Source organism: Phoxinus phoxinus (genome assembly GCF_949152265.1).
Source record: "Phoxinus phoxinus genome assembly, chromosome: 14".
Taxonomy (NCBI): domain Eukaryota; kingdom Metazoa; phylum Chordata; class Actinopteri; order Cypriniformes; family Leuciscidae; genus Phoxinus; species Phoxinus phoxinus.
This window is the reverse complement of record NC_136889.1, coordinates 35,359,719-35,386,157: the sequence shown is the minus strand read 5'-3', so window position 1 is coordinate 35,386,157 and position 26,439 is coordinate 35,359,719. Positions and strand designations below refer to the sequence as shown.

General features: G+C 57.3%; 1 protein-coding gene across 1 annotated transcript in view; it reads right to left on the bottom strand.

Annotated features, from left to right (window-relative positions):
- ppp1r21 (protein phosphatase 1, regulatory subunit 21) overlaps positions 1-26,439 on the bottom strand; it is a 116,011-nt gene that overhangs the window by 29,716 nt on the left and 59,856 nt on the right. Inside the window, exons 18-19 of the mRNA XM_079634780.1 lie at positions 26,214-26,249; positions 25,937-26,053 (exon numbers count right to left, since the gene is read on the bottom strand). Coding sequence (XP_079490906.1) covers positions 25,937-26,053; positions 26,214-26,249 — 153 coding nt within the window. The remainder of the gene's footprint in view (positions 1-25,936; positions 26,054-26,213; positions 26,250-26,439) is intronic.

The window sequence follows — 26,439 nt, the reverse complement described above, 5'->3', positions numbered from 1 at the left end:
ACTGTGGTGCGTTGAGGACTGTGGTGCGTTGGGGACTGTGGTGCGTTGGGGACTGAGGTGCGTTGAGGACTGTGGTGCGTTGAGGACTCTGGTGCGTTGAGGACTGTGGTGCGTTGGGGACTGTGGTGCGTTGGGGACTGAGGTGCGTTGAGGACTGAGGTGCGTTGAGGACTGTGGTGCGTTGAGGACTGTGGTGCGTTGAGGACTGAGGTGTGTTGAGGACTGAGGTGCGTTGAGGACTGAGGTGCGTTGGGGACTGAGGTGAGTTGAGGACTGAGGTGAGTTGAGGACTGTGGTGTGTTGAGGACTGAGGTGCGTTTAGGACTGGTGTGCGTTGAGGACTGTGGTGCGTTGAGGACTGAGGTGCGTTGAGGACTGAGGTGTGTTGAGTGCGTTGAGGACTGAGGTGCGTTGAGGACTGAGGTGTGTTGAGTGCGTTGAGGACTGAGGTGCGTTGAGGACTGTGGTGCGTTGGGGACTGTGGTGCGTTGGGGACTGAGGTGAGTTGAGGACTGAGGTGAGTTGAGGACTGTGGTGTGTTGAGGACTGAGGTGCGTTGAGGACTGGTGTGCGTTGAGGACTGTGGTGCGTTGAGGACTGTGGTGTGTTGAGGACTGTGGTGCGTTGGGGACTGAGGTGCGTTGAGGACTGAGGTGCGTTGAGGACTGAGGTGCGTTGAGGACTGAGGTGAGTTGAGGACTGAGGTGCGTTGGGGACTGAGGTGCGTTGGGGACTGAGGTGCGTTGGGGACTGAGGTGAGTTGAGGCGTGAGGTGAGTTGAGGACTGTGGTGTGTTGGGGACTGAGGTGCGTTGGGGACTGAGGTGAGTTGAGGACTGAGGTGAGTTGAGGACTGTGGTGTGTTGAGGACTGAGGTGCGTTGGGGACTGAGGTGCGTTGGGGACTGAGGTGCGTTGGGGACTGAGGTGAGTTGAGGCGTGAGGTGAGTTGAGGACTGTGGTGTGTTGGGGACTGAGGTGCGTTGGGGACTGAGGTGAGTTGAGGACTGAGGTGAGTTGAGGACTGTGGTGTGTTGAGGACTGAGGTGCGTTGAGGACTGAGGTGCGTTGAGGACTGTGGTGCGTTGGGGACTGTGGTGCGTTGGGGACTGAGGTGAGTTGAGGACTGAGGTGAGTTGAGGACTGTGGTGTGTTGAGGACTGAGGTGCGTTGAGGACTGGTGTGCGTTGAGGACTGTGGTGCGTTGAGGACTGTGGTGCGTTGAGGACTGTGGTGCGTTGAGGACTGAGGTGCGTTGGGGACTGTGGTGCGTTGGGGACTGAGGTGCGTTGAGGACTGAGGTGCGTTGAGGACTGTGGTGTGTTGAGGACTGTGGTGCGTTGAGGACTGTGGTGCGTTGAGGACTGAGGTGCATTGAGGACTGTGGTGCGTTGAGGACTGGAGGACTGTGGTGCGTTGAGGACTGAGGTGCGTTGGGGACTGAGGTGCGTTGAGGACTGAGGTGCGTTGAGGACTGAGGTGCGTTGAGGACTGTGGTGCGTTGAGGACTGAGGTGAGTTGAGGACTGTGGTGTGTTGGGGACTGAGGTGCGTTGGGGACTGAGGTGTGTTGGGGACTGAGGTGCGTTGAGGACTGTGGTGTGTTGAGGACTGAGGTGAGTTGAGGACTGTGGTGTGTTGGGGACTGAGGTGCGTTGGGGACTGAGGTGAGTTGAGGACTGTGGTGTGTTGAGGACTGTGGTGCGTTGGGGACTGAGGTGCGTTGAGGACTGAGGTGCGTTGAGGACTGAGGTGCGTTGAGGACTGAGGTGCGTTGAGGACTGAGGTGAGTTGAGGACTGAGGTGCGTTGGGGACTGAGGTGCGTTGGGGACTGAGGTGCGTTGGGGACTGAGGTGCGTTGGGGACTGAGGTGAGTTGAGGCGTGAGGTGAGTTGAGGACTGTGGTGTGTTGGGGACTGAGGTGCGTTGGGGACTGAGGTGCGTTGGGGACTGAGGTGAGTTGAGGACTGAGGTGAGTTGAGGACTGTGGTGTGTTGAGGACTGAGGTGCGTTGAGGACTGAGGTGCGTTGAGGACTGAGGTGCGTTGGGGACTGTGGTGCGTTGGGGACTGAGGTGAGTTGAGGACTGAGGTGAGTTGAGGACTGTGGTGTGTTGAGGACTGAGGTGCGTTGAGGACTGGTGTACGTTGAGGACTGTGGTGCGTTGAGGACTGTGGTGCGTTGAGGACTGAGGTGTGTTGAGTGCGTTGAGGACTGAGGTGTGTTGAGTGCGTTGAGGACTGTGGTGCATTGAGGACTGTGGTGCGTTGAGGACTTTGGTGCGTTGAGGACTGTGGTGCGTTGAGGACTGTGGTGCGTTGAGGACTGTGGTGCGTTGAGGACTGTGGTGCGTTGGGGACTGTGGTGCGTTGGGGACTGAGGTGCGTTGAGGACTGTGGTGCGTTGAGGACTCTGGTGCGTTGAGGACTGTGGTGCGTTGGGGACTGTGGTGCGTTGGGGACTGAGGTGCGTTGAGGACTGAGGTGCGTTGAGGACTGTGGTGCGTTGAGGACTGTGGTGCGTTGAGGACTGAGGTGCGTTGAGGACTGAGGTGCGTTGAGGACTGAGGTGCGTTGGGGACTGAGGTGAGTTGAGGACTGAGGTGAGTTGAGGACTGTGGTGTGTTGAGGACTGAGGTGCGTTGAGGACTGGTGTGCGTTGAGGACTGTGGTGCGTTGAGGACTGAGGTGCGTTGAGGACTGAGGTGTGTTGAGTGCGTTGAGGACTGAGGTGCGTTGAGGACTGAGGTGCGTTGAGGACTGTGGTGCGTTGGGGACTGTGGTGCGTTGGGGACTGAGGTGAGTTGAGGACTGAGGTGAGTTGAGGACTGAGGTGAGTTGAGGACTGAGGTGAGTTGAGGACTGTGGTGTGTTGAGGACTGAGGTGCGTTGAGGACTGGTGTGCGTTGAGGACTGTGGTGCGTTGAGGACTGTGGTGTGTTGAGGACTGTGGTGCGTTGGGGACTGTGGTGCGTTGAGGACTGAGGTGCGTTGAGGACTGAGGTGCGTTGAAGATTGAGGTGAGTTGAGGACTGAGGTGCGTTGGGGACTGAGGTGCGTTGGGGACTGAGGTGCGTTGGGGACTGAGGTGAGTTGAGGCGTGAGGTGAGTTGAGGACTGTGGTGTGTTGGGGACTGAGGTGCGTTGGGGACTGAGGTGCGTTGGGGACTGAGGTGAGTTGAGGACTGAGGTGAGTTGAGGACTGTGGTGCGTTGAGGACTGTGGTGCGTTGAGGACTGTGGTGCGTTGAGGACTGTGGTGCGTTGGGGACTGTGGTGCGTTGGGGACTGAGGTGCGTTGAGGACTGAGGTGCGTTGAGGACTGTGGTGCGTTGAGGACTGAGGTGCGTTGAGGACTGAGGTGCGTTGAGGACTGAGGTGCGTTGGGGACTGAGGTGAGTTGAGGACTGAGGTGAGTTGAGGACTGTGGTGTGTTGAGGACTGAGGTGCGTTGAGGACTGGTGTGCGTTGAGGACTGTGGTGCGTTGAGGACTGAGGTGCGTTGAGGACTGAGGTGTGTTGAGTGCGTTGAGGACTGAGGTGCGTTGAGGACTGAGGTGTGTTGAGTGCGTTGAGGACTGAGGTGCGTTGAGGACTGTGGTGCGTTGGGGACTGTGGTGCGTTGAGGACTGGTGTGCGTTGAGGACTGTGGTGCGTTGAGGACTGAGGTGCGTTGAGGACTGAGGTGTGTTGAGTGCGTTGAGGACTGAGGTGCGTTGAGGACTGAGGTGTGTTGAGTGCGTTGAGGACTGAGGTGCGTTGAGGACTGAGGTGTGTTGAGTGCGTTGAGGACTGAGGTGCGTTGAGGACTGTGGTGCGTTGGGGACTGTGGTGCGTTGAGGACTGGTGTGCGTTGAGGACTGTGGTGCGTTGAGGACTGAGGTGTGTTGAGTGCGTTGGGGACTGAGGTGAGTTGAGGACTGAGGTGAGTTGAGGACTGTGGTGCGTTGAGGACTGAGGTGTGTTGAGGACTTTGGTGCGTTGGGGACTGTGGTGCGTTGGGGACTGAGGTGCGTTGAGGACTGAGGTGCGTTGAGGACTGTGGTGCGTTGAGGACTGAGGTGCGTTGAGGACTGAGGTGCGTTGAGGACTGAGGTGCGTTGGGGACTGAGGTGAGTTGAGGACTGAGGTGAGTTGAGGACTGTGGTGTGTTGAGGACTGAGGTGCGTTGAGGACTGGTGTGCGTTGAGGACTGTGGTGCGTTGAGGACTGAGGTGCGTTGAGGACTGAGGTGTGTTGAGTGCGTTGAGGACTGAGGTGCGTTGAGGACTGAGGTGTGTTGAGTGCGTTGAGGACTGAGGTGCGTTGAGGACTGTGGTGCGTTGGGGACTGTGGTGCGTTGAGGACTGTGGTGCGTTGAGGACTGAGGTGTGTTGAGTGCGTTGAGGACTGAGGTGCGTTGAGGACTGAGGTGTGTTGAGTGCGTTGAGGACTGAGGTGCGTTGAGGACTGTGGTGCGTTGAGGACTGTGGTGCGTTGAGGACTGTGGTGCGTTGAGGACTGAGGTGTGTTGAGTGCGTTGAGGACTGTGGTGCATTGAGGACTGTGGTGCGTTGAGGACTGTGGTGCGTTGAGGACTGTGGTGCGTTGAGGACTGTGGTGCGTTGAGGACTGTGGTGCGTTGGGGACTGTGGTGCGTTGGGGACTGAGGTGCGTTGAGGACTGGTGTGCGTTGAGGACTGTGGTGCGTTGAGGACTGAGGTGCGTTGAGGACTGAGGTGTGTTGAGTGCGTTGAGGACTGAGGTGCGTTGAGGACTGAGGTGTGTTGAGTGCGTTGAGGACTGAGGTGCGTTGAGGACTGTGGTGCGTTGGGGACTGTGGTGCGTTGAGGACTGGTGTGCGTTGAGGACTGAGGTGCGTTGAGGACTGAGGTGTGTTGAGTGCGTTGAGGACTGAGGTGCGTTGAGGACTGAGGTGTGTTGAGGACTGAGGTGCGTTGAGGACTGGTGTGCGTTGAGGACTGTGGTGCGTTGAGGACTGTGGTGCGTTGAGGACTGAGGTGTGTTGAGTGCGTTGAGGACTGTGGTGCATTGAGGACTGTGGTGCGTTGAGGACTGTGGTGCGTTGAGGACTGTGGTGCGTTGGGGACTGTGGTGCGTTGGGGACTGAGGTGCGTTGAGGACTGTGGTGCGTTGAGGACTGAGGTGCGTTGAGGACTGAGGTGCGTTGAGGACTGAGGTGCGTTGGGGACTGAGGTGAGTTGAGGACTGAGGTGAGTTGAGGACTGTGGTGTGTTGAGGACTGAGGTGCGTTGAGGACTGGTGTGCGTTGAGGACTGTGGTGCGTTGAGGACTGAGGTGCGTTGAGGACTGAGGTGCGTTGGGGACTGAGGTGCGTTGAGGACTGAGGTGCGTTGAGGACTGAGGTGCGTTGAGGACTGAGGTGCGTTGAGGACTGAGGTGCGTTGGGGACTGAGGTGAGTTGAGGACTGAGGTGAGTTGAGGACTGTGGTGTGTTGGGGACTGAGGTGCGTTGGGGACTGAGGTGCGTTGGGGACTGAGGTGAGTTGAGGACTGTGGTGTGTTGAGGACTGAGGTGCGTTGAGGACTGTGGTGCGTTGAGGACTGTGGTGCGTTGGGGACTGTGGTGCGTTGGGGACTGAGGTGAGTTGAGGACTGAGGTGAGTTGAGGACTGTGGTGTGTTGAGGACTGAGGTGCGTTGAGGACTGGTGTGCGTTGAGGACTGTGGTGCGTTGAGGACTGAGGTGCGTTGAGGACTGAGGTGTGTTGAGTGCATTGAGGACTGAGGTGTGTTGAGTGCGTTGAGGACTGTGGTGCGTTGAGGACTGTGGTGCGTTGAGGACTGTGGTGCGTTGAGGACTGTGGTGCGTTGAGGACTGAGGTGAGTTGAGGACTGAGGTGCGTTGGGGACTGAGGTGCGTTGGGGACTGAGGTGAGTTGAGGACTGTGGTGTGTTGAGGACTGAGGTGCGTTGAGGACTGAGGTGCGTTGAGGACTGAGGTGCGTTGGGGACTGAGCGTGTTGAGGACTGAGCGTGTTGAGGACTGGTGTGTTGAGGACTGAGCGTGTTGAGGACTGAGCGTGTTGAGGACTGGTGTGTTGAGGACTGAGCGTGTTGAGGACTGAGCGTGTTGAGGACTGAGCGTGTTGAGGACTGAGCGTGTTGAGGACTGAGCGTGTTGAGGACTGAGCGTGTTGAGGACTGGTGTGTTGAGGACTGGTGTGTTGAGGACTGGTGTGTTGAGGACTGGTGTGTTGAGGACTGGTGTGTTGAGGACTGGTGTGTTGAGGACTGGTGTGTTGAGCACTGAGCGTGTTGAGGACTGGTGTGTTGAGGACTGGTGTGTTGAGGACTGGTGTGTTGAGGACTGGTGTGTTGAGGACTGGTGTGTTGAGGACTGGTGTGTTGAGGACTGGTGTGTTGAGGACTGAGCGTGTTGAGGACTGAGCGTGTTGAGGACTGGTGTGTTGAGGACTGGTGTGTTGAGGACTGGTGTGTTGAGGACTGGTGTGTTGAGGACTGGTGTGTTGAGGTGTGTTGAGGACTGGTGTGTTGAGGACTGGTGTGTTGAGGACTGAGCGTGTTGAGGACTGAGCGTGTTGAGGACTGAGCGTGTTGAGGACTGGTGTGTTGAGGACTGGTGTGTTGAGGACTGGTGTGTTGAGGACTGGTGCGTTGAGGACTGAGGTGAGTTGAGGACTGTGGTGTGTTGGGGACTGAGGTGCGTTGGGGACTGAGGTGCGTTGGGGACTGAGGTGAGTTGAGGACTGTGGTGTGTTGAGGACTGAGGTGCGTTGAGGACTGTGGTGCGTTGGGGACTGTGGTGCGTTGGGGACTGAGGTGAGTTGAGGACTGAGGTGAGTTGAGGACTGTGGTGTGTTGAGGACTGAGGTGCGTTGAGGACTGGTGTGCGTTGAGGACTGTGGTGCGTTGAGGACTGAGGTGCGTTGAGGACTGAGGTGTGTTGAGTGCATTGAGGACTGAGGTGTGTTGAGTGCGTTGAGGACTGTGGTGCGTTGAGGACTGTGGTGCGTTGAGGACTGTGGTGCGTTGAGTGCATTGAGGACTGAGGTGTGTTGAGTGCGTTGAGGACTGTGGTGCGTTGAGGACTGTGGTGCGTTGAGGACTGTGGTGCGTTGAGGACTGTGGTGCGTTGAGGACTGAGGTGAGTTGAGGACTGAGGTGAGTTGAGGACTGAGGTGCGTTGGGGACTGATGTGCGTTGGGGACTGAGGTGAGTTGAGGACTGTGGTGTGTTGAGGACTGAGGTGCGTTGAGGACTGAGGTGCGTTGAGGACTGAGCGTGTTGAGGACTGGTGTGTTGAGGACTGAGCGTGTTGAGGACTGAGCGTGTTGAGGACTGAGCGTGTTGAGGACTGAGCGTGTTGAGGACTGAGCGTGTTGAGGACTGGTGTGTTGAGGACTGAGCGTGTTGAGGACTGAGCGTGTTGAGGACTGAGCGTGTTGAGGACTGAGCGTGTTGAGGACTGGTGTGTTGAGGACTGGTGTGTTGAGGACTGGTGTGTTGAGGACTGGTGTGTTGAGGACTGGTGTGTTGAGGACTGGTGTGTTGAGCACTGAGCGTGTTGAGGACTGGTGTGTTGAGGACTGGTGTGTTGAGGACTGGTGTGTTGAGGACTGGTGTGTTGAGGACTGGTGTGTTGAGGACTGGTGTGTTGAGGACTGAGCGTGTTGAGGACTGAGCGTGTTGAGGACTGGTGTGTTGAGGACTGGTGTGTTGAGGACTGGTGTGTTGAGGACTGGTGTGTTGAGGACTGGTGTGTTGAGGTGTGTTGAGGACTGGTGTGTTGAGGACTGGTGTGTTGAGGACTGAGCGTGTTGAGGACTGAGCGTGTTGAGGACTGGTGTGTTGAGGACTGGTGTGTTGAGGACTGGTGTGTTGAGGACTGGTGCGTTGAGGACTGGTGCGTTGAGGACTGTGGTGCGTTGAGGACTGTGGTGCGTTGGGGACTGTGGTGCGTTGGGGACTGAGGTGCGTTGAGGACTGAGGTGCGTTGAGGACTGTGGTGTGTTGAGGACTGTGGTGCGTTGAGGACTGTGGTGCGTTGAGGACTGAGGTGCATTGAGGACTGTGGTGCGTTGAGGACTGGAGGACTGTGGTGCGTTGAGGACTGAGGTGCGTTGGGGACTGAGGTGCGTTGGGGACTGAGGTGCGTTGAGGACTGAGGTGCGTTGAGGACTGAGGTGCGTTGAGGACTGTGGTGCGTTGAGGACTGAGGTGAGTTGAGGACTGTGGTGTGTTGGGGACTGAGGTGCGTTGGGGACTGAGGTGTGTTGGGGACTGAGGTGCGTTGAGGACTGTGGTGTGTTGAGGACTGAGGTGAGTTGAGGACTGTGGTGTGTTGGGGACTGAGGTGCGTTGGGGACTGAGGTGAGTTGAGGACTGTGGTGTGTTGAGCACTGTGGTGCGTTGGGGACTGAGGTGCGTTGAGGACTGAGGTGCGTTGAGGACTGAGGTGCGTTGAGGACTGAGGTGCGTTGAGGACTGAGGTGAGTTGAGGACTGAGGTGCGTTGGGGACTGAGGTGCGTTGGGGACTGAGGTGCGTTGGGGACTGAGGTGAGTTGAGGCGTGAGGTGAGTTGAGGACTGTGGTGTGTTGGGGACTGAGGTGCGTTGGGGACTGAGGTGCGTTGGGGACTGAGGTGAGTTGAGGACTGAGGTGAGTTGAGGACTGTGGTGTGTTGAGGACTGAGGTGCGTTGAGGACTGAGGTGCGTTGAGGACTGTGGTGCGTTGGGGACTGTGGTGCGTTGGGGACTGAGGTGAGTTGAGGACTGAGGTGAGTTGAGGACTGTGGTGTGTTGAGGACTGAGGTGCGTTGAGGACTGGTGTGCGTTGAGGACTGTGGTGCGTTGAGGACTGTGGTGCGTTGAGGACTGTGGTGCGTTGAGGACTGAGGTGTGTTGAGTGCGTTGAGGACTGTGGTGCGTTGAGGACTGTGGTGCGTTGAGGACTGTGGTGCGTTGAGGACTGTGGTGCGTTGAGGACTGTGGTGCGTTGGGGACTGTGGTGCGTTGGGGACTGAGGTGCGTTGAGGACTGTGGTGCGTTGAGGACTCTGGTGCGTTGAGGACTGTGGTGCGTTGGGGACTGTGGTGCGTTGGGGACTGAGGTGCGTTGAGGACTGAGGTGCGTTGAGGACTGTGGTGCGTTGAGGACTGTGGTGCGTTGAGGACTGAGGTGTGTTGAGGACTGAGGTGCGTTGAGGACTGAGGTGCGTTGGGGACTGAGGTGAGTTGAGGACTGAGGTGAGTTGAGGACTGTGGTGTGTTGAGGACTGAGGTGCGTTTAGGACTGGTGTGCGTTGAGGACTGTGGTGCGTTGAGGACTGAGGTGCGTTGAGGACTGAGGTGTGTTGAGTGCGTTGAGGACTGAGGTGCGTTGAGGACTGAGGTGTGTTGAGTGCGTTGAGGACTGAGGTGCGTTGAGGACTGTGGTGCGTTGGGGACTGTGGTGCGTTGGGGACTGAGGTGAGTTGAGGACTGAGGTGAGTTGAGGACTGTGGTGTGTTGAGGACTGAGGTGCGTTGAGGACTGGTGTGCGTTGAGGACTGTGGTGCGTTGAGGACTGTGGTGTGTTGAGGACTGTGGTGCGTTGGGGACTGAGGTGCGTTGAGGACTGAGGTGCGTTGAGGACTGAGGTGCGTTGAGGACTGAGGTGAGTTGAGGACTGAGGTGCGTTGGGGACTGAGGTGCGTTGGGGACTGAGGTGCGTTGGGGACTGAGGTGAGTTGAGGCGTGAGGTGAGTTGAGGACTGTGGTGTGTTGGGGACTGAGGTGCGTTGGGGACTGAGGTGAGTTGAGGACTGAGGTGAGTTGAGGACTGTGGTGTGTTGAGGACTGAGGTGCGTTGGGGACTGAGGTGCGTTGGGGACTGAGGTGCGTTGGGGACTGAGGTGAGTTGAGGCGTGAGGTGAGTTGAGGACTGTGGTGTGTTGGGGACTGAGGTGCGTTGGGGACTGAGGTGAGTTGAGGACTGAGGTGAGTTGAGGACTGTGGTGTGTTGAGGACTGAGGTGCGTTGAGGACTGAGGTGCGTTGAGGACTGTGGTGCGTTGGGGACTGTGGTGCGTTGGGGACTGAGGTGAGTTGAGGACTGAGGTGAGTTGAGGACTGTGGTGTGTTGAGGACTGAGGTGCGTTGAGGACTGGTGTGCGTTGAGGACTGTGGTGCGTTGAGGACTGTGGTGCGTTGAGGACTGTGGTGCGTTGAGGACTGAGGTGCGTTGGGGACTGTGGTGCGTTGGGGACTGAGGTGCGTTGAGGACTGAGGTGCGTTGAGGACTGTGGTGTGTTGAGGACTGTGGTGCGTTGAGGACTGTGGTGCGTTGAGGACTGAGGTGCATTGAGGACTGTGGTGCGTTGAGGACTGGAGGACTGTGGTGCGTTGAGGACTGAGGTGCGTTGGGGACTGAGGTGCGTTGAGGACTGAGGTGCGTTGAGGACTGAGGTGCGTTGAGGACTGTGGTGCGTTGAGGACTGAGGTGAGTTGAGGACTGTGGTGTGTTGGGGACTGAGGTGCGTTGGGGACTGAGGTGTGTTGGGGACTGAGGTGCGTTGAGGACTGTGGTGTGTTGAGGACTGAGGTGAGTTGAGGACTGTGGTGTGTTGGGGACTGAGGTGCGTTGGGGACTGAGGTGAGTTGAGGACTGTGGTGTGTTGAGGACTGTGGTGCGTTGGGGACTGAGGTGCGTTGAGGACTGAGGTGCGTTGAGGACTGAGGTGCGTTGAGGACTGAGGTGCGTTGAGGACTGAGGTGAGTTGAGGACTGAGGTGCGTTGGGGACTGAGGTGCGTTGGGGACTGAGGTGCGTTGGGGACTGAGGTGCGTTGGGGACTGAGGTGAGTTGAGGCGTGAGGTGAGTTGAGGACTGTGGTGTGTTGGGGACTGAGGTGCGTTGGGGACTGAGGTGCGTTGGGGACTGAGGTGAGTTGAGGACTGAGGTGAGTTGAGGACTGTGGTGTGTTGAGGACTGAGGTGCGTTGAGGACTGAGGTGCGTTGAGGACTGAGGTGCGTTGGGGACTGTGGTGCGTTGGGGACTGAGGTGAGTTGAGGACTGAGGTGAGTTGAGGACTGTGGTGTGTTGAGGACTGAGGTGCGTTGAGGACTGGTGTACGTTGAGGACTGTGGTGCGTTGAGGACTGTGGTGCGTTGAGGACTGAGGTGTGTTGAGTGCGTTGAGGACTGAGGTGTGTTGAGTGCGTTGAGGACTGTGGTGCATTGAGGACTGTGGTGCGTTGAGGACTTTGGTGCGTTGAGGACTGTGGTGCGTTGAGGACTGTGGTGCGTTGAGGACTGTGGTGCGTTGAGGACTGTGGTGCGTTGGGGACTGTGGTGCGTTGGGGACTGAGGTGCGTTGAGGACTGTGGTGCGTTGAGGACTCTGGTGCGTTGAGGACTGTGGTGCGTTGGGGACTGTGGTGCGTTGGGGACTGAGGTGCGTTGAGGACTGAGGTGCGTTGAGGACTGTGGTGCGTTGAGGACTGTGGTGCGTTGAGGACTGAGGTGCGTTGAGGACTGAGGTGCGTTGAGGACTGAGGTGCGTTGGGGACTGAGGTGAGTTGAGGACTGAGGTGAGTTGAGGACTGTGGTGTGTTGAGGACTGAGGTGCGTTGAGGACTGGTGTGCGTTGAGGACTGTGGTGCGTTGAGGACTGAGGTGCGTTGAGGACTGAGGTGTGTTGAGTGCGTTGAGGACTGAGGTGCGTTGAGGACTGAGGTGCGTTGAGGACTGTGGTGCGTTGGGGACTGTGGTGCGTTGGGGACTGAGGTGAGTTGAGGACTGAGGTGAGTTGAGGACTGAGGTGAGTTGAGGACTGAGGTGAGTTGAGGACTGTGGTGTGTTGAGGACTGAGGTGCGTTGAGGACTGGTGTGCGTTGAGGACTGTGGTGCGTTGAGGACTGTGGTGTGTTGAGGACTGTGGTGCGTTGGGGACTGTGGTGCGTTGAGGACTGAGGTGCGTTGAGGACTGAGGTGCGTTGAAGATTGAGGTGAGTTGAGGACTGAGGTGCGTTGGGGACTGAGGTGCGTTGGGGACTGAGGTGCGTTGGGGACTGAGGTGAGTTGAGGCGTGAGGTGAGTTGAGGACTGTGGTGTGTTGGGGACTGAGGTGCGTTGGGGACTGAGGTGCGTTGGGGACTGAGGTGAGTTGAGGACTGAGGTGAGTTGAGGACTGTGGTGCGTTGAGGACTGTGGTGCGTTGAGGACTGTGGTGCGTTGAGGACTGTGGTGCGTTGGGGACTGTGGTGCGTTGGGGACTGAGGTGCGTTGAGGACTGAGGTGCGTTGAGGACTGTGGTGCGTTGAGGACTGAGGTGCGTTGAGGACTGAGGTGCGTTGAGGACTGAGGTGCGTTGGGGACTGAGGTGAGTTGAGGACTGAGGTGAGTTGAGGACTGTGGTGTGTTGAGGACTGAGGTGCGTTGAGGACTGGTGTGCGTTGAGGACTGTGGTGCGTTGAGGACTGAGGTGCGTTGAGGACTGAGGTGTGTTGAGTGCGTTGAGGACTGAGGTGCGTTGAGGACTGAGGTGTGTTGAGTGCGTTGAGGACTGAGGTGCGTTGAGGACTGTGGTGCGTTGGGGACTGTGGTGCGTTGAGGACTGGTGTGCGTTGAGGACTGTGGTGCGTTGAGGACTGAGGTGCGTTGAGGACTGAGGTGTGTTGAGTGCGTTGAGGACTGAGGTGCGTTGAGGACTGAGGTGTGTTGAGTGCGTTGAGGACTGAGGTGCGTTGAGGACTGAGGTGTGTTGAGTGCGTTGAGGACTGAGGTGCGTTGAGGACTGTGGTGCGTTGGGGACTGTGGTGCGTTGAGGACTGGTGTGCGTTGAGGACTGTGGTGCGTTGAGGACTGAGGTGTGTTGAGTGCGTTGGGGACTGAGGTGAGTTGAGGACTGAGGTGAGTTGAGGACTGTGGTGCGTTGAGGACTGAGGTGTGTTGAGGACTTTGGTGCGTTGGGGACTGTGGTGCGTTGGGGACTGAGGTGCGTTGAGGACTGAGGTGCGTTGAGGACTGTGGTGCGTTGAGGACTGAGGTGCGTTGAGGACTGAGGTGCGTTGAGGACTGAGGTGCGTTGGGGACTGAGGTGAGTTGAGGACTGAGGTGAGTTGAGGACTGTGGTGTGTTGAGGACTGAGGTGCGTTGAGGACTGGTGTGCGTTGAGGACTGTGGTGCGTTGAGGACTGAGGTGCGTTGAGGACTGAGGTGTGTTGAGTGCGTTGAGGACTGAGGTGCGTTGAGGACTGAGGTGTGTTGAGTGCGTTGAGGACTGAGGTGCGTTGAGGACTGTGGTGCGTTGGGGACTGTGGTGCGTTGAGGACTGTGGTGCGTTGAGGACTGAGGTGTGTTGAGTGCGTTGAGGACTGAGGTGCGTTGAGGACTGAGGTGTGTTGAGTGCGTTGAGGACTGAGGTGCGTTGAGGACTGTGGTGCGTTGAGGACTGTGGTGCGTTGAGGACTGTGGTGCGTTGAGGACTGAGGTGTGTTGAGTGCGTTGAGGACTGTGGTGCATTGAGGACTGTGGTGCGTTGAGGACTGTGGTGCGTTGAGGACTGTGGTGCGTTGAGGACTGTGGTGCGTTGAGGACTGTGGTGCGTTGGGGACTGTGGTGCGTTGGGGACTGAGGTGCGTTGAGGACTGGTGTGCGTTGAGGACTGTGGTGCGTTGAGGACTGAGGTGCGTTGAGGACTGAGGTGTGTTGAGTGCGTTGAGGACTGAGGTGCGTTGAGGACTGAGGTGTGTTGAGTGCGTTGAGGACTGAGGTGCGTTGAGGACTGTGGTGCGTTGGGGACTGTGGTGCGTTGAGGACTGGTGTGCGTTGAGGACTGAGGTGCGTTGAGGACTGAGGTGTGTTGAGTGCGTTGAGGACTGAGGTGCGTTGAGGACTGAGGTGTGTTGAGGACTGAGGTGCGTTGAGGACTGGTGTGCGTTGAGGACTGTGGTGCGTTGAGGACTGTGGTGCGTTGAGGACTGAGGTGTGTTGAGTGCGTTGAGGACTGTGGTGCATTGAGGACTGTGGTGCGTTGAGGACTGTGGTGCGTTGAGGACTGTGGTGCGTTGGGGACTGTGGTGCGTTGGGGACTGAGGTGCGTTGAGGACTGTGGTGCGTTGAGGACTGAGGTGCGTTGAGGACTGAGGTGCGTTGAGGACTGAGGTGCGTTGGGGACTGAGGTGAGTTGAGGACTGAGGTGAGTTGAGGACTGTGGTGTGTTGAGGACTGAGGTGCGTTGAGGACTGGTGTGCGTTGAGGACTGTGGTGCGTTGAGGACTGAGGTGCGTTGAGGACTGAGGTGTGTTGAGTGCGTTGAGGACTGAGGTGCGTTGAGGACTGAGGTGTGTTGAGTGCGTTGAGGACTGAGGTGCGTTGAGGACTGTGGTGCGTTGGGGACTGTGGTGCGTTGGGGACTGAGGTGAGTTGAGGACTGAGGTGAGTTGAGGACTGTGGTGTGTTGAGGACTGAGGTGCGTTGAGGACTGGTGTGCGTTGAGGACTGTGGTGCGTTGAGGACTGTGGTGCGTTGAGGACTGAGGTGTGTTGAGTGCGTTGAGGACTGTGGTGCGTTGAGGACTGTGGTGCGTTGAGGACTGTGGTGCGTTGAGGACTGTGGTGCGTTGAGGACTGTGGTGCGTTGAGGACTGTGGTGCGTTGAGGACTGTGGTGCGTTGAGGACTGTGGTGCGTTGAGGACTGTGGTGCGTTGAGGACTGTGGTGCGTTGAGGACTGTGGTGCGTTGGGGACTGTGGTGCGTTGGGGACTGTGGTGCGTTGGGGACTGAGGTGCGTTGAGGACTGTGGTGCGTTGAGGACTGTGGTGCGTTGGGGACTGTGGTGCGTTGGGGACTGAGGTGCGTTGCGGACTGAGGTTCGTTGAGGACTGTGGTGCGTTGAGGACTGAGGTGCGTTGAGGACTGTGGTGCGTTGGGGACTGAGGTGAGTTGAGGACTGAGGTGAGTTGAGGACTGTGGTGTGTTGAGGACTGAGGTGCGTTGAGGACTGGTGTGCGTTGAGGACTGTGGTGCGTTGAGGACTGAGGTGCGTTGAGGACTGAGGTGTGTTGAGTGCGTTGAGGAATGAGGTGTGTTGAGTGCGTTGAGGACTGTGGTGCGTTGAGGACTGTGGTGCGTTGAGGACTGTGGTGCGTTGAGGACTGTGGTGCGTTGAGGACTGTGGTGCGTTGAGGACTGTGGTGCGTTGAGGACTGTGGTGCGTTGAGGACTGTGTGGTGCGTTGAGGACTGTGTGGTGCGTTGAGGACTGTGGTGCGTTGAGGACTGTGGTGCGTTGAGGACTGTGGTGCGTTGAGGACTGTGGTGCGTTGAGGACTGTGGTGCGTTGAGGACTGTGGTGCGTTGAGGACTGTGGTGCGTTGAGGACTGTGGTGCGTTGAGGACTGTGGTGCGTTGAGGACTGAGGTGCGTTGAGGACTGAGGTGCGTTGAGGACTGTGGTGCGTTGAGGAATGTGGTGCGTTGGGGACTGAGGTGCGTTGAGGACTGAGGTGCGTTGAGGACTGAGGTGCGTTGAGGACTGTGGTGCGTTGAGGACTGTGGTGCGTTGAGGACTGTGGTGCGTTGAGGACTGTGGTGCGTTGAGGACTGTGGTGCGTTGAGGACTGTGGTGCGTTGAGGACTGTGGTGCGTTGAGGACTGAGGTGTGTTGAGTGCGTTGAGGACTGTGGTGCGTTGAGGACTGTGGTGCGTTGAGGACTGTGGTGCGTTGAGGACTGTGGTGCGTTGAGGACTGTGGTGCGTTGAGGACTGTGGTGCGTTGAGGACTGTGGTGCGTTGAGGACTGTGGTGCGTTGAGGACTGTGGTGCGTTGAGGACTGTGGTGCGTTGAGGACTGTGGTGCGTTGAGGACTGTGGTGCGTTGAGGACTGTGGTGCGTTGAGGACTGAGGTGTGTTGAGTGCGTTGAGGACTGTGGTGCGTTGAGGACTGTGGTGCGTTGAGGACTGTGGTGCGTTGAGGACTGTGGTGCGTTGAGGACTGTGGTGCGTTGAGGACTGTGGTGCGTTGAGGACTGTGGTGCGTTGAGGACTGTGGTGCGTTGAGGACTGTGGTGCGTTGAGGACTGTGGTGCGTTGGGGACTGTGGTGCGTTGGGGACTGTGGTGCGTTGGGGACTGAGGTGCGTTGAGGACTGTGGTGCGTTGAGGACTGTGGTGTGTTGGGGACTGTGGTGCGTTGGGGACTGAGGTGCGTTGCGGACTGAGGTTCGTTGAGGACTGTGGTGCGTTGAGGACTGAGGTGCGTTGAGGACTGTGGTGCGTTGGGGACTGAGGTGAGTTGAGGACTGAGGTGAGTTGAGGACTGTGGTGTGTTGAGGACTGAGGTGCGTTGAGGACTGGTGTGCGTTGAGGACTGTGGTGCGTTGAGGACTGAGGTGCGTTGAGGACTGAGGTGTGTTGAGTGCGTTGAGGAATGAGGTGTGTTGAGTGCGTTGAGGACTGTGGTGCGTTGAGGACTGTGGTGCGTTGAGGACTGTGGTGCGTTGAGGACTGTGGTGCGTTGAGGACTGTGGTGCGTTGAGGACTGTGGTGCGTTGAGGACTGTGGTGCGTTGAGGACTGTGGTGCGTTGAGGACTGTGGTGCGTTGAGGACTGTGTGGTGCGTTGAGGACTGTGTGGTGCGTTGAGGACTGTGGTGCGTTGAGGACTGTGGTGCGTTGAGGACTGTGGTGCGTTGAGGACTGTGGTGCGTTGAGGACTGTGGTGCGTTGAGGACTGTGGTGCGTTGAGGACTGTGGTGCGTTGAGGACTGTGGTGCGTTGAGGACTGTGGTGCGTTGAGGACTGTGGTGCGTTGAGGACTGAGGTGCGTTGAGGACTGAGGTGCGTTGAGGACTGTGGTGCGTTGAGGAATGTGGTGCGTTGGGGACTGAGGTGCGTTGAGGACTGAGGTGCGTTGAGGACTGAGGTGCGTTGAGGACTGTGGTGCGTTGAGGACTGTGGTGCGTTGAGGACTGTGGTGCGTTGAGGACTGTGGTGCGTTGAGGACTGTGGTGCGTTGAGGACTGTGGTGCGTTGAGGACTGTGGTGCGTTGAGGACTGAGGTGTGTTGAGTGCGTTGAGGACTGTGGTGCGTTGAGGACTGTGGTGCGTTGAGGACTGTGGTGCGTTGAGGACTGTGGTGCGTTGAGGACTGTGGTGCGTTGAGGACTGTGGTGCGTTGAGGACTGTGGTGCGTTGAGGACTGTGGTGCGTTGAGGACTGTGGTGCGTTGAGGACTGTGGTGCGTTGAGGACTGTGGTGCGTTGAGGACTGTGGTGCGTTGAGGACTGTGGTGCGTTGAGGACTGTGGTGCGTTGGGGACTGTGGTGCGTTGGGGACTGTGGTGCGTTGAGGACTGAGGTGCGTTGAGGACTGTGGTGCGTTGGGGACTGTGGTGCGTTGGGGACTGAGGTGAGTTGAGGACTGAGGTGAGTTGAGGACTGTGGTGCGTTGGGGACTGAGGTGAGTTGGGGACTGAGGTGAGTTGAGGACTGAGGTGCGTTGAGGACTGAGGTGTGTTGAGTGCGTTGAGGACTGAGGTGCGTTGAGGACTGTGGTGCGTTGGGGACTGTGGTGCGTTGAGGACTGGTGTGCGTTGAGGACTGTGGTGCGTTGAGGACTGAGGTGCGTTGAGGACTGAGGTGTGTTGAGTGCGTTGAGGACTGAGGTGCGTTGAGGACTGAGGTGTGTTGAGTGCGTTGAGGACTGAGGTGCGTTGAGGACTGAGGTGTGTTGAGTGCGTTGAGGACTGAGGTGCGTTGAGGACTGTGGTGCGTTGGGGACTGTGGTGCGTTGAGGACTGGTGTGCGTTGAGGACTGTGGTGCGTTGAGGACTGAGGTGTGTTGAGTGCGTTGGGGACTGAGGTGAGTTGAGGACTGAGGTGAGTTGAGGACTGTGGTGCGTTGAGGACTGAGGTGTGTTGAGGACTTTGGTGCGTTGGGGACTGTGGTGCGTTGGGGACTGAGGTGCGTTGAGGACTGAGGTGCGTTGAGGACTGTGGTGCGTTGAGGACTGAGGTGCGTTGAGGACTGAGGTGCGTTGAGGACTGAGGTGCGTTGGGGACTGAGGTGAGTTGAGGACTGAGGTGAGTTGAGGACTGTGGTGTGTTGAGGACTGAGGTGCGTTGAGGACTGGTGTGCGTTGAGGACTGTGGTGCGTTGAGGACTGAGGTGCGTTGAGGACTGAGGTGTGTTGAGTGCGTTGAGGACTGAGGTGCGTTGAGGACTGAGGTGTGTTGAGTGCGTTGAGGACTGAGGTGCGTTGAGGACTGTGGTGCGTTGGGGACTGTGGTGCGTTGAGGACTGTGGTGCGTTGAGGACTGAGGTGTGTTGAGTGCGTTGAGGACTGAGGTGCGTTGAGGACTGAGGTGTGTTGAGTGCGTTGAGGACTGAGGTGCGTTGAGGACTGTGGTGCGTTGAGGACTGTGGTGCGTTGAGGACTGTGGTGCGTTGAGGACTGAGGTGTGTTGAGTGCGTTGAGGACTGTGGTGCATTGAGGACTGTGGTGCGTTGAGGACTGTGGTGCGTTGAGGACTGTGGTGCGTTGAGGACTGTGGTGCGTTGAGGACTGTGGTGCGTTGGGGACTGTGGTGCGTTGGGGACTGAGGTGCGTTGAGGACTGGTGTGCGTTGAGGACTGTGGTGCGTTGAGGACTGAGGTGCGTTGAGGACTGAGGTGTGTTGAGTGCGTTGAGGACTGAGGTGCGTTGAGGACTGAGGTGTGTTGAGTGCGTTGAGGACTGAGGTGCGTTGAGGACTGTGGTGCGTTGGGGACTGTGGTGCGTTGAGGACTGGTGTGCGTTGAGGACTGAGGTGCGTTGAGGACTGAGGTGTGTTGAGTGCGTTGAGGACTGAGGTGCGTTGAGGACTGAGGTGTGTTGAGGACTGAGGTGCGTTGAGGACTGGTGTGCGTTGAGGACTGTGGTGCGTTGAGGACTGTGGTGCGTTGAGGACTGAGGTGTGTTGAGTGCGTTGAGGACTGTGGTGCATTGAGGACTGTGGTGCGTTGAGGACTGTGGTGCGTTGAGGACTGTGGTGCGTTGGGGACTGTGGTGCGTTGGGGACTGAGGTGCGTTGAGGACTGTGGTGCGTTGAGGACTGAGGTGCGTTGAGGACTGAGGTGCGTTGAGGACTGAGGTGCGTTGGGGACTGAGGTGAGTTGAGGACTGAGGTGAGTTGAGGACTGTGGTGTGTTGAGGACTGAGGTGCGTTGAGGACTGGTGTGCGTTGAGGACTGTGGTGCGTTGAGGACTGAGGTGCGTTGAGGACTGAGGTGTGTTGAGTGCGTTGAGGACTGAGGTGCGTTGAGGACTGAGGTGTGTTGAGTGCGTTGAGGACTGAGGTGCGTTGAGGACTGTGGTGCGTTGGGGACTGTGGTGCGTTGGGGACTGAGGTGAGTTGAGGACTGAGGTGAGTTGAGGACTGTGGTGTGTTGAGGACTGAGGTGCGTTGAGGACTGGTGTGCGTTGAGGACTGTGGTGCGTTGAGGACTGTGGTGCGTTGAGGACTGAGGTGTGTTGAGTGCGTTGAGGACTGTGGTGCGTTGAGGACTGTGGTGCGTTGAGGACTGTGGTGCGTTGAGGACTGTGGTGCGTTGAGGACTGTGGTGCGTTGAGGACTGTGGTGCGTTGAGGACTGTGGTGCGTTGAGGACTGTGGTGCGTTGAGGACTGTGGTGCGTTGAGGACTGTGGTGCGTTGAGGACTGAGGTGTGTTGAGTGCGTTGAGGACTGTGGTGCGTTGAGGACTGTGGTGCGTTGAGGACTGTGGTGCGTTGAGGACTGTGGTGCGTTGAGGACTGTGGTGCGTTGAGGACTGTGGTGCGTTGAGGACTGTGGTGCGTTGAGGACTGTGGTGCGTTGAGGACTGTGGTGCGTTGAGGACTGTGGTGCGTTGAGGACTGTGGTGCGTTGAGGACTGTGGTGCGTTGAGGACTGTGGTGCGTTGAGGACTGTGGTGCGTTGGGGACTGTGGTGCGTTGGGGACTGTGGTGCGTTGAGGACTGAGGTGCGTTGAGGACTGTGGTGCGTTGGGGACTGTGGTGCGTTGGGGACTGAGGTGAGTTGAGGACTGAGGTGAGTTGAGGACTGTGGTGCGTTGGGGACTGAGGTGAGTTGGGGACTGAGGTGAGTTGAGGACTGAGGTGCGTTGAGGACTGAGGTGTGTTGAGTGCGTTGAGGACTGAGGTGCGTTGAGGACTGTGGTGCGTTGGGGACTGTGGTGCGTTGAGGACTGGTGTGCGTTGAGGACTGTGGTGCGTTGAGGACTGAGGTGCGTTGAGGACTGAGGTGTGTTGAGTGCGTTGAGGACTGAGGTGCGTTGAGGACTGAGGTGTGTTGAGTGCGTTGAGGACTGAGGTGCGTTGAGGACTGAGGTGTGTTGAGTGCGTTGAGGACTGAGGTGCGTTGAGGACTGTGGTGCGTTGGGGACTGTGGTGCGTTGAGGACTGGTGTGCGTTGAGGACTGTGGTGCGTTGAGGACTGAGGTGTGTTGAGTGCGTTGGGGACTGAGGTGAGTTGAGGACTGAGGTGAGTTGAGGACTGTGGTGCGTTGAGGACTGAGGTGTGTTGAGGACTTTGGTGCGTTGGGGACTGTGGTGCGTTGGGGACTGAGGTGCGTTGAGGACTGAGGTGCGTTGAGGACTGTGGTGCGTTGAGGACTGAGGTGCGTTGAGGACTGAGGTGCGTTGAGGACTGAGGTGCGTTGGGGACTGAGGTGAGTTGAGGACTGAGGTGAGTTGAGGACTGTGGTGTGTTGAGGACTGAGGTGCGTTGAGGACTGGTGTGCGTTGAGGACTGTGGTGCGTTGAGGACTGAGGTGCGTTGAGGACTGAGGTGTGTTGAGTGCGTTGAGGACTGAGGTGCGTTGAGGACTGAGGTGTGTTGAGTGCGTTGAGGACTGAGGTGCGTTGAGGACTGTGGTGCGTTGGGGACTGTGGTGCGTTGAGGACTGTGGTGCGTTGAGGACTGAGGTGTGTTGAGTGCGTTGAGGACTGAGGTGCGTTGAGGACTGAGGTGTGTTGAGTGCGTTGAGGACTGAGGTGCGTTGAGGACTGTGGTGCGTTGAGGACTGTGGTGCGTTGAGGACTGTGGTGCGTTGAGGACTGAGGTGTGTTGAGTGCGTTGAGGACTGTGGTGCATTGAGGACTGTGGTGCGTTGAGGACTGTGGTGCGTTGAGGACTGTGGTGCGTTGAGGACTGTGGTGCGTTGAGGACTGTGGTGCGTTGGGGACTGTGGTGCGTTGGGGACTGAGGTGCGTTGAGGACTGGTGTGCGTTGAGGACTGTGGTGCGTTGAGGACTGAGGTGCGTTGAGGACTGAGGTGTGTTGAGTGCGTTGAGGACTGAGGTGCGTTGAGGACTGAGGTGTGTTGAGTGCGTTGAGGACTGAGGTGCGTTGAGGACTGTGGTGCGTTGGGGACTGTGGTGCGTTGAGGACTGGTGTGCGTTGAGGACTGAGGTGCGTTGAGGACTGAGGTGTGTTGAGTGCGTTGAGGACTGAGGTGCGTTGAGGACTGAGGTGTGTTGAGGACTGAGGTGCGTTGAGGACTGGTGTGCGTTGAGGACTGTGGTGCGTTGAGGACTGTGGTGCGTTGAGGACTGAGGTGTGTTGAGTGCGTTGAGGACTGTGGTGCATTGAGGACTGTGGTGCGTTGAGGACTGTGGTGCGTTGAGGACTGTGGTGCGTTGGGGACTGTGGTGCGTTGGGGACTGAGGTGCGTTGAGGACTGTGGTGCGTTGAGGACTGAGGTGCGTTGAGGACTGAGGTGCGTTGAGGACTGAGGTGCGTTGGGGACTGAGGTGAGTTGAGGACTGAGGTGAGTTGAGGACTGTGGTGTGTTGAGGACTGAGGTGCGTTGAGGACTGGTGTGCGTTGAGGACTGTGGTGCGTTGAGGACTGAGGTGCGTTGAGGACTGAGGTGTGTTGAGTGCGTTGAGGACTGAGGTGCGTTGAGGACTGAGGTGTGTTGAGTGCGTTGAGGACTGAGGTGCGTTGAGGACTGTGGTGCGTTGGGGACTGTGGTGCGTTGGGGACTGAGGTGAGTTGAGGACTGAGGTGAGTTGAGGACTGTGGTGTGTTGAGGACTGAGGTGCGTTGAGGACTGGTGTGCGTTGAGGACTGTGGTGCGTTGAGGACTGTGGTGCGTTGAGGACTGAGGTGTGTTGAGTGCGTTGAGGACTGTGGTGCGTTGAGGACTGTGGTGCGTTGAGGACTGTGGTGCGTTGAGGACTGTGGTGCGTTGAGGACTGTGGTGCGTTGAGGACTGTGGTGCGTTGAGGACTGTGGTGCGTTGAGGACTGTGGTGCGTTGAGGACTGTGGTGCGTTGAGGACTGTGGTGCGTTGAGGACTGTGGTGCGTTGGGGACTGTGGTGCGTTGGGGACTGTGGTGCGTTGGGGACTGTGGTGCGTTGGGGACTGAGGTGCGTTGAGGACTGTGGTGCGTTGGGGACTGTGGTGCGTTGGGGACTGTGGTGCGTTGGGGACTGAGGTGCGTTGCGGACTGAGGTTCGTTGAGGACTGTGGTGCGTTGAGGACTGAGGTGCGTTGAGGACTGTGGTGCGTTGGGGACTGAGGTGAGTTGAGGACTGAGGTGAGTTGAGGACTGTGGTGTGTTGAGGACTGAGGTGCGTTGAGGACTGGTGTGCGTTGAGGACTGTGGTGCGTTGAGGACTGAGGTGCGTTGAGGACTGAGGTGTGTTGAGTGCGTTGAGGAATGAGGTGTGTTGAGTGCGTTGAGGACTGTGGTGCGTTGAGGACTGTGGTGCGTTGAGGACTGTGGTGCGTTGAGGACTGTGGTGCGTTGAGGACTGTGGTGCGTTGAGGACTGTGGTGCGTTGAGGACTGTGGTGCGTTGAGGACTGTGTGGTGCGTTGAGGACTGTGTGGTGCGTTGAGGACTGTGGTGCGTTGAGGACTGTGGTGCGTTGAGGACTGTGGTGCGTTGAGGACTGTGGTGCGTTGAGGACTGTGGTGCGTTGAGGACTGTGGTGCGTTGAGGACTGTGGTGCGTTGAGGACTGTGGTGCGTTGAGGACTGTGGTGCGTTGAGGACTGAGGTGCGTTGAGGACTGAGGTGCGTTGAGGACTGTGGTGCGTTGAGGAATGTGGTGCGTTGGGGACTGAGGTGCGTTGAGGACTGAGGTGCGTTGAGGACTGAGGTGCGTTGAGGACTGTGGTGCGTTGAGGACTGTGGTGCGTTGAGGACTGTGGTGCGTTGAGGACTGTGGTGCGTTGAGGACTGTGGTGCGTTGAGGACTGTGGTGCGTTGAGGACTGTGGTGCGTTGAGGACTGAGGTGTGTTGAGTGCGTTGAGGACTGAGGTGTGTTGAGTGCGTTGAGGACTGTGGTGCGTTGAGGACTGTGGTGCGTTGAGGACTGTGGTGCGTTGAGGACTGTGGTGCGTTGAGGACTGTGGTGCGTTGAGGACTGTGGTGCGTTGAGGACTGTGGTGCGTTGAGGACTGTGGTGCGTTGAGGACTGTGGTGCGTTGAGGACTGTGGTGCGTTGAGGACTGTGGTGCGTTGAGGACTGTGGTGCGTTGAGGACTGTGGTGCGTTGAGGACTGTGGTGCGTTGAGGACTGTGGTGCGTTGAGGACTGAGGTGTGTTGAGTGCGTTGAGGACTGTGGTGCGTTGAGGACTGTGGTGCGTTGAGGACTGTGGTGCGTTGAGGACTGTGGTGCGTTGAGGACTGTGGTGCGTTGAGGACTGTGGTGCGTTGAGGACTGTGGTGCGTTGAGGACTGTGGTGCGTTGAGGACTGTGGTGCGTTGAGGACTGTGGTGCGTTGAGGACTGTGGTGCGTTGGGGACTGTGGTGCGTTGGGGACTGTGGTGCGTTGGGGACTGAGGTGCGTTGAGGACTGTGGTGCGTTGAGGACTGTGGTGCGTTGGGGACTGTGGTGCGTTGGGGACTGAGGTGCGTTGCGGACTGAGGTTCGTTGAGGACTGTGGTGCGTTGAGGACTGAGGTGCGTTGAGGACTGTGGTGCGTTGGGGACTGAGGTGAGTTGAGGACTGAGGTGAGTTGAGGACTGTGGTGTGTTGAGGACTGAGGTGCGTTGAGGACTGGTGTGCGTTGAGGACTGTGGTGCGTTGAGGACTGAGGTGCGTTGAGGACTGAGGTGTGTTGAGTGCGTTGAGGAATGAGGTGTGTTGAGTGCGTTGAGGACTGTGGTGCGTTGAGGACTGTGGTGCGTTGAGGACTGTGGTGCGTTGAGGACTGTGGTGCGTTGAGGACTGTGGTGCGTTGAGGACTGTGGTGCGTTGAGGACTGTGGTGCGTTGAGGACTGTGGTGCGTTGAGGACTGTGTGGTGCGTTGAGGACTGTGTGGTGCGTTGAGGACTGTGGTGCGTTGAGGACTGTGGTGCGTTGAGGACTGTGGTGCGTTGAGGACTGTGGTGCGTTGAGGACTGTGGTGCGTTGAGGACTGTGGTGCGTTGAGGACTGTGGTGCGTTGAGGACTGTGGTGCGTTGAGGACTGTGGTGCGTTGAGGACTGAGGTGCGTTGAGGACTGAGGTGCGTTGAGGACTGTGGTGCGTTGAGGAATGTGGTGCGTTGGGGACTGAGGTGCGTTGAGGACTGAGGTGCGTTGAGGACTGAGGTGCGTTGAGGACTGTGGTGCGTTGAGGACTGTGGTGCGTTGAGGACTGTGGTGCGTTGAGGACTGTGGTGCGTTGAGGACTGTGGTGCGTTGAGGACTGTGGTGCGTTGAGGACTGTGGTGCGTTGAGGACTGAGGTGTGTTGAGTGCGTTGAGGACTGTGGTGCGTTGAGGACTGTGGTGCGTTGAGGACTGTGGTGCGTTGAGGACTGTGGTGCGTTGAGGACTGTGGTGCGTTGAGGACTGTGGTGCGTTGAGGACTGTGGTGCGTTGAGGACTGTGGTGCGTTGAGGACTGTGGTGCGTTGAGGACTGTGGTGCGTTGAGGACTGTGGTGCGTTGAGGACTGTGGTGCGTTGAGGACTGTGGTGCGTTGAGGACTGTGGTGCGTTGAGGACTGTGGTGCGTTGAGGACTGTGGTGCGTTGGGGACTGTGGTGCGTTGGGGACTGTGGTGCGTTGAGGACTGAGGTGCGTTGAGGACTGTGGTGCGTTGGGGACTGTGGTGCGTTGGGGACTGAGGTGAGTTGAGGACTGAGGTGAGTTGAGGACTGTGGTGCGTTGGGGACTGAGGTGAGTTGAGGACTGAGGTGAGTTGAGGACTGTGGTGCGTTGGGGACTGTGGTGCGTTGGGGACTGTGGTGCGTTGAGGACTGAGGTGCGTTGAGGACTGTGGTGCGTTGGGGACTGTGGTGCGTTGAGGACTGAGGTGCGTTGAGGACTGTGGTGCGTTGGGGACTGTGGTGTGTTGAGGACTGAGGTGAGTTGAGGACTGAGGTGAGTTGAGGACTGTGGTGTGTTGGGGACTGAGGTGCGTTGGGGACTGAGGTGCGTTGGGGACTGAGGTGTGTTGAGTGCGTTGAGGACTGAGGTGTGTTGAGTGCGTTGAGGACTGTGGTGCGTTGAGGACTGAGGTGTGTTGAGTGCGTTGAGGACTGAGGTGTGTTGAGTGCGTTGAGGACTGTGGTGTGTTAATAATAATTCGTTACATTTATATAGCGCTTTTCCGGGTACTCAAAGCGCTTTACATAGAACGGGGGAATCTCCTCATCTTCTTCATTTATATAGCGCTTTTAACAATGTAGATTGTTCCAAAGCTGCTTTACAGAGATAAACGTATAATTTAAGGTAACCGATTGTTTTGGCTTTATAGCGGTTCTTGAATAATGTTACTTCCAGCTAAAGTTAGTTTTGATTGATTCACTTCTGTCGAAAGGATCATTTGTTATTAAATTAGGGGCCGCTAAGACCACCACCAATGTGCAGCATCCACCTGGATGATGCGACGGCAGCCATATTGTGCCAGGACGCCCACCAAACACCAGCTTATTGATGGAGAGGAGACAGAGTTATAAGTGTTGAGTACTGTGGAGTGTTGAGTACTAACCTCAGCGTGGAAGTGGACGGCTTTGCTGTCACAAATCTGCAGTTGAGAAGTCAGATCTGAAACGCGGCTCATGTAATGAGTTTTGATCAGATGCTCACGAGATTCCTGATCTGCAGACTACAGCACACAAACATCATCATCATCAACATGAATTGAGCGGCTTCATTTAGCACCATGGTTTCAAATAGGCTGGAGAGATGATTATGATATAGAATATGATGTATGAATCTGAATATGAAGATAAGGTTATTTAAGAAAGTAAAACATGAATACATACGCTCTCGCTGCAGGACGTGATGGTTAAAATGCCGACCTGATAATAGAGACAGATGATAAAAATATTACAGCTGCATCAAAATGTCAATCATATTTTTAGTTTTACACCCAATAATATATTTATATCCAATATACAGGTGCTGGTCATATAATTAGAATATCATGAAAAAGTTGATTGATTTCCGTAATTCCATTCAAAAAGTGAACTTTTCATTTTGATGATTATA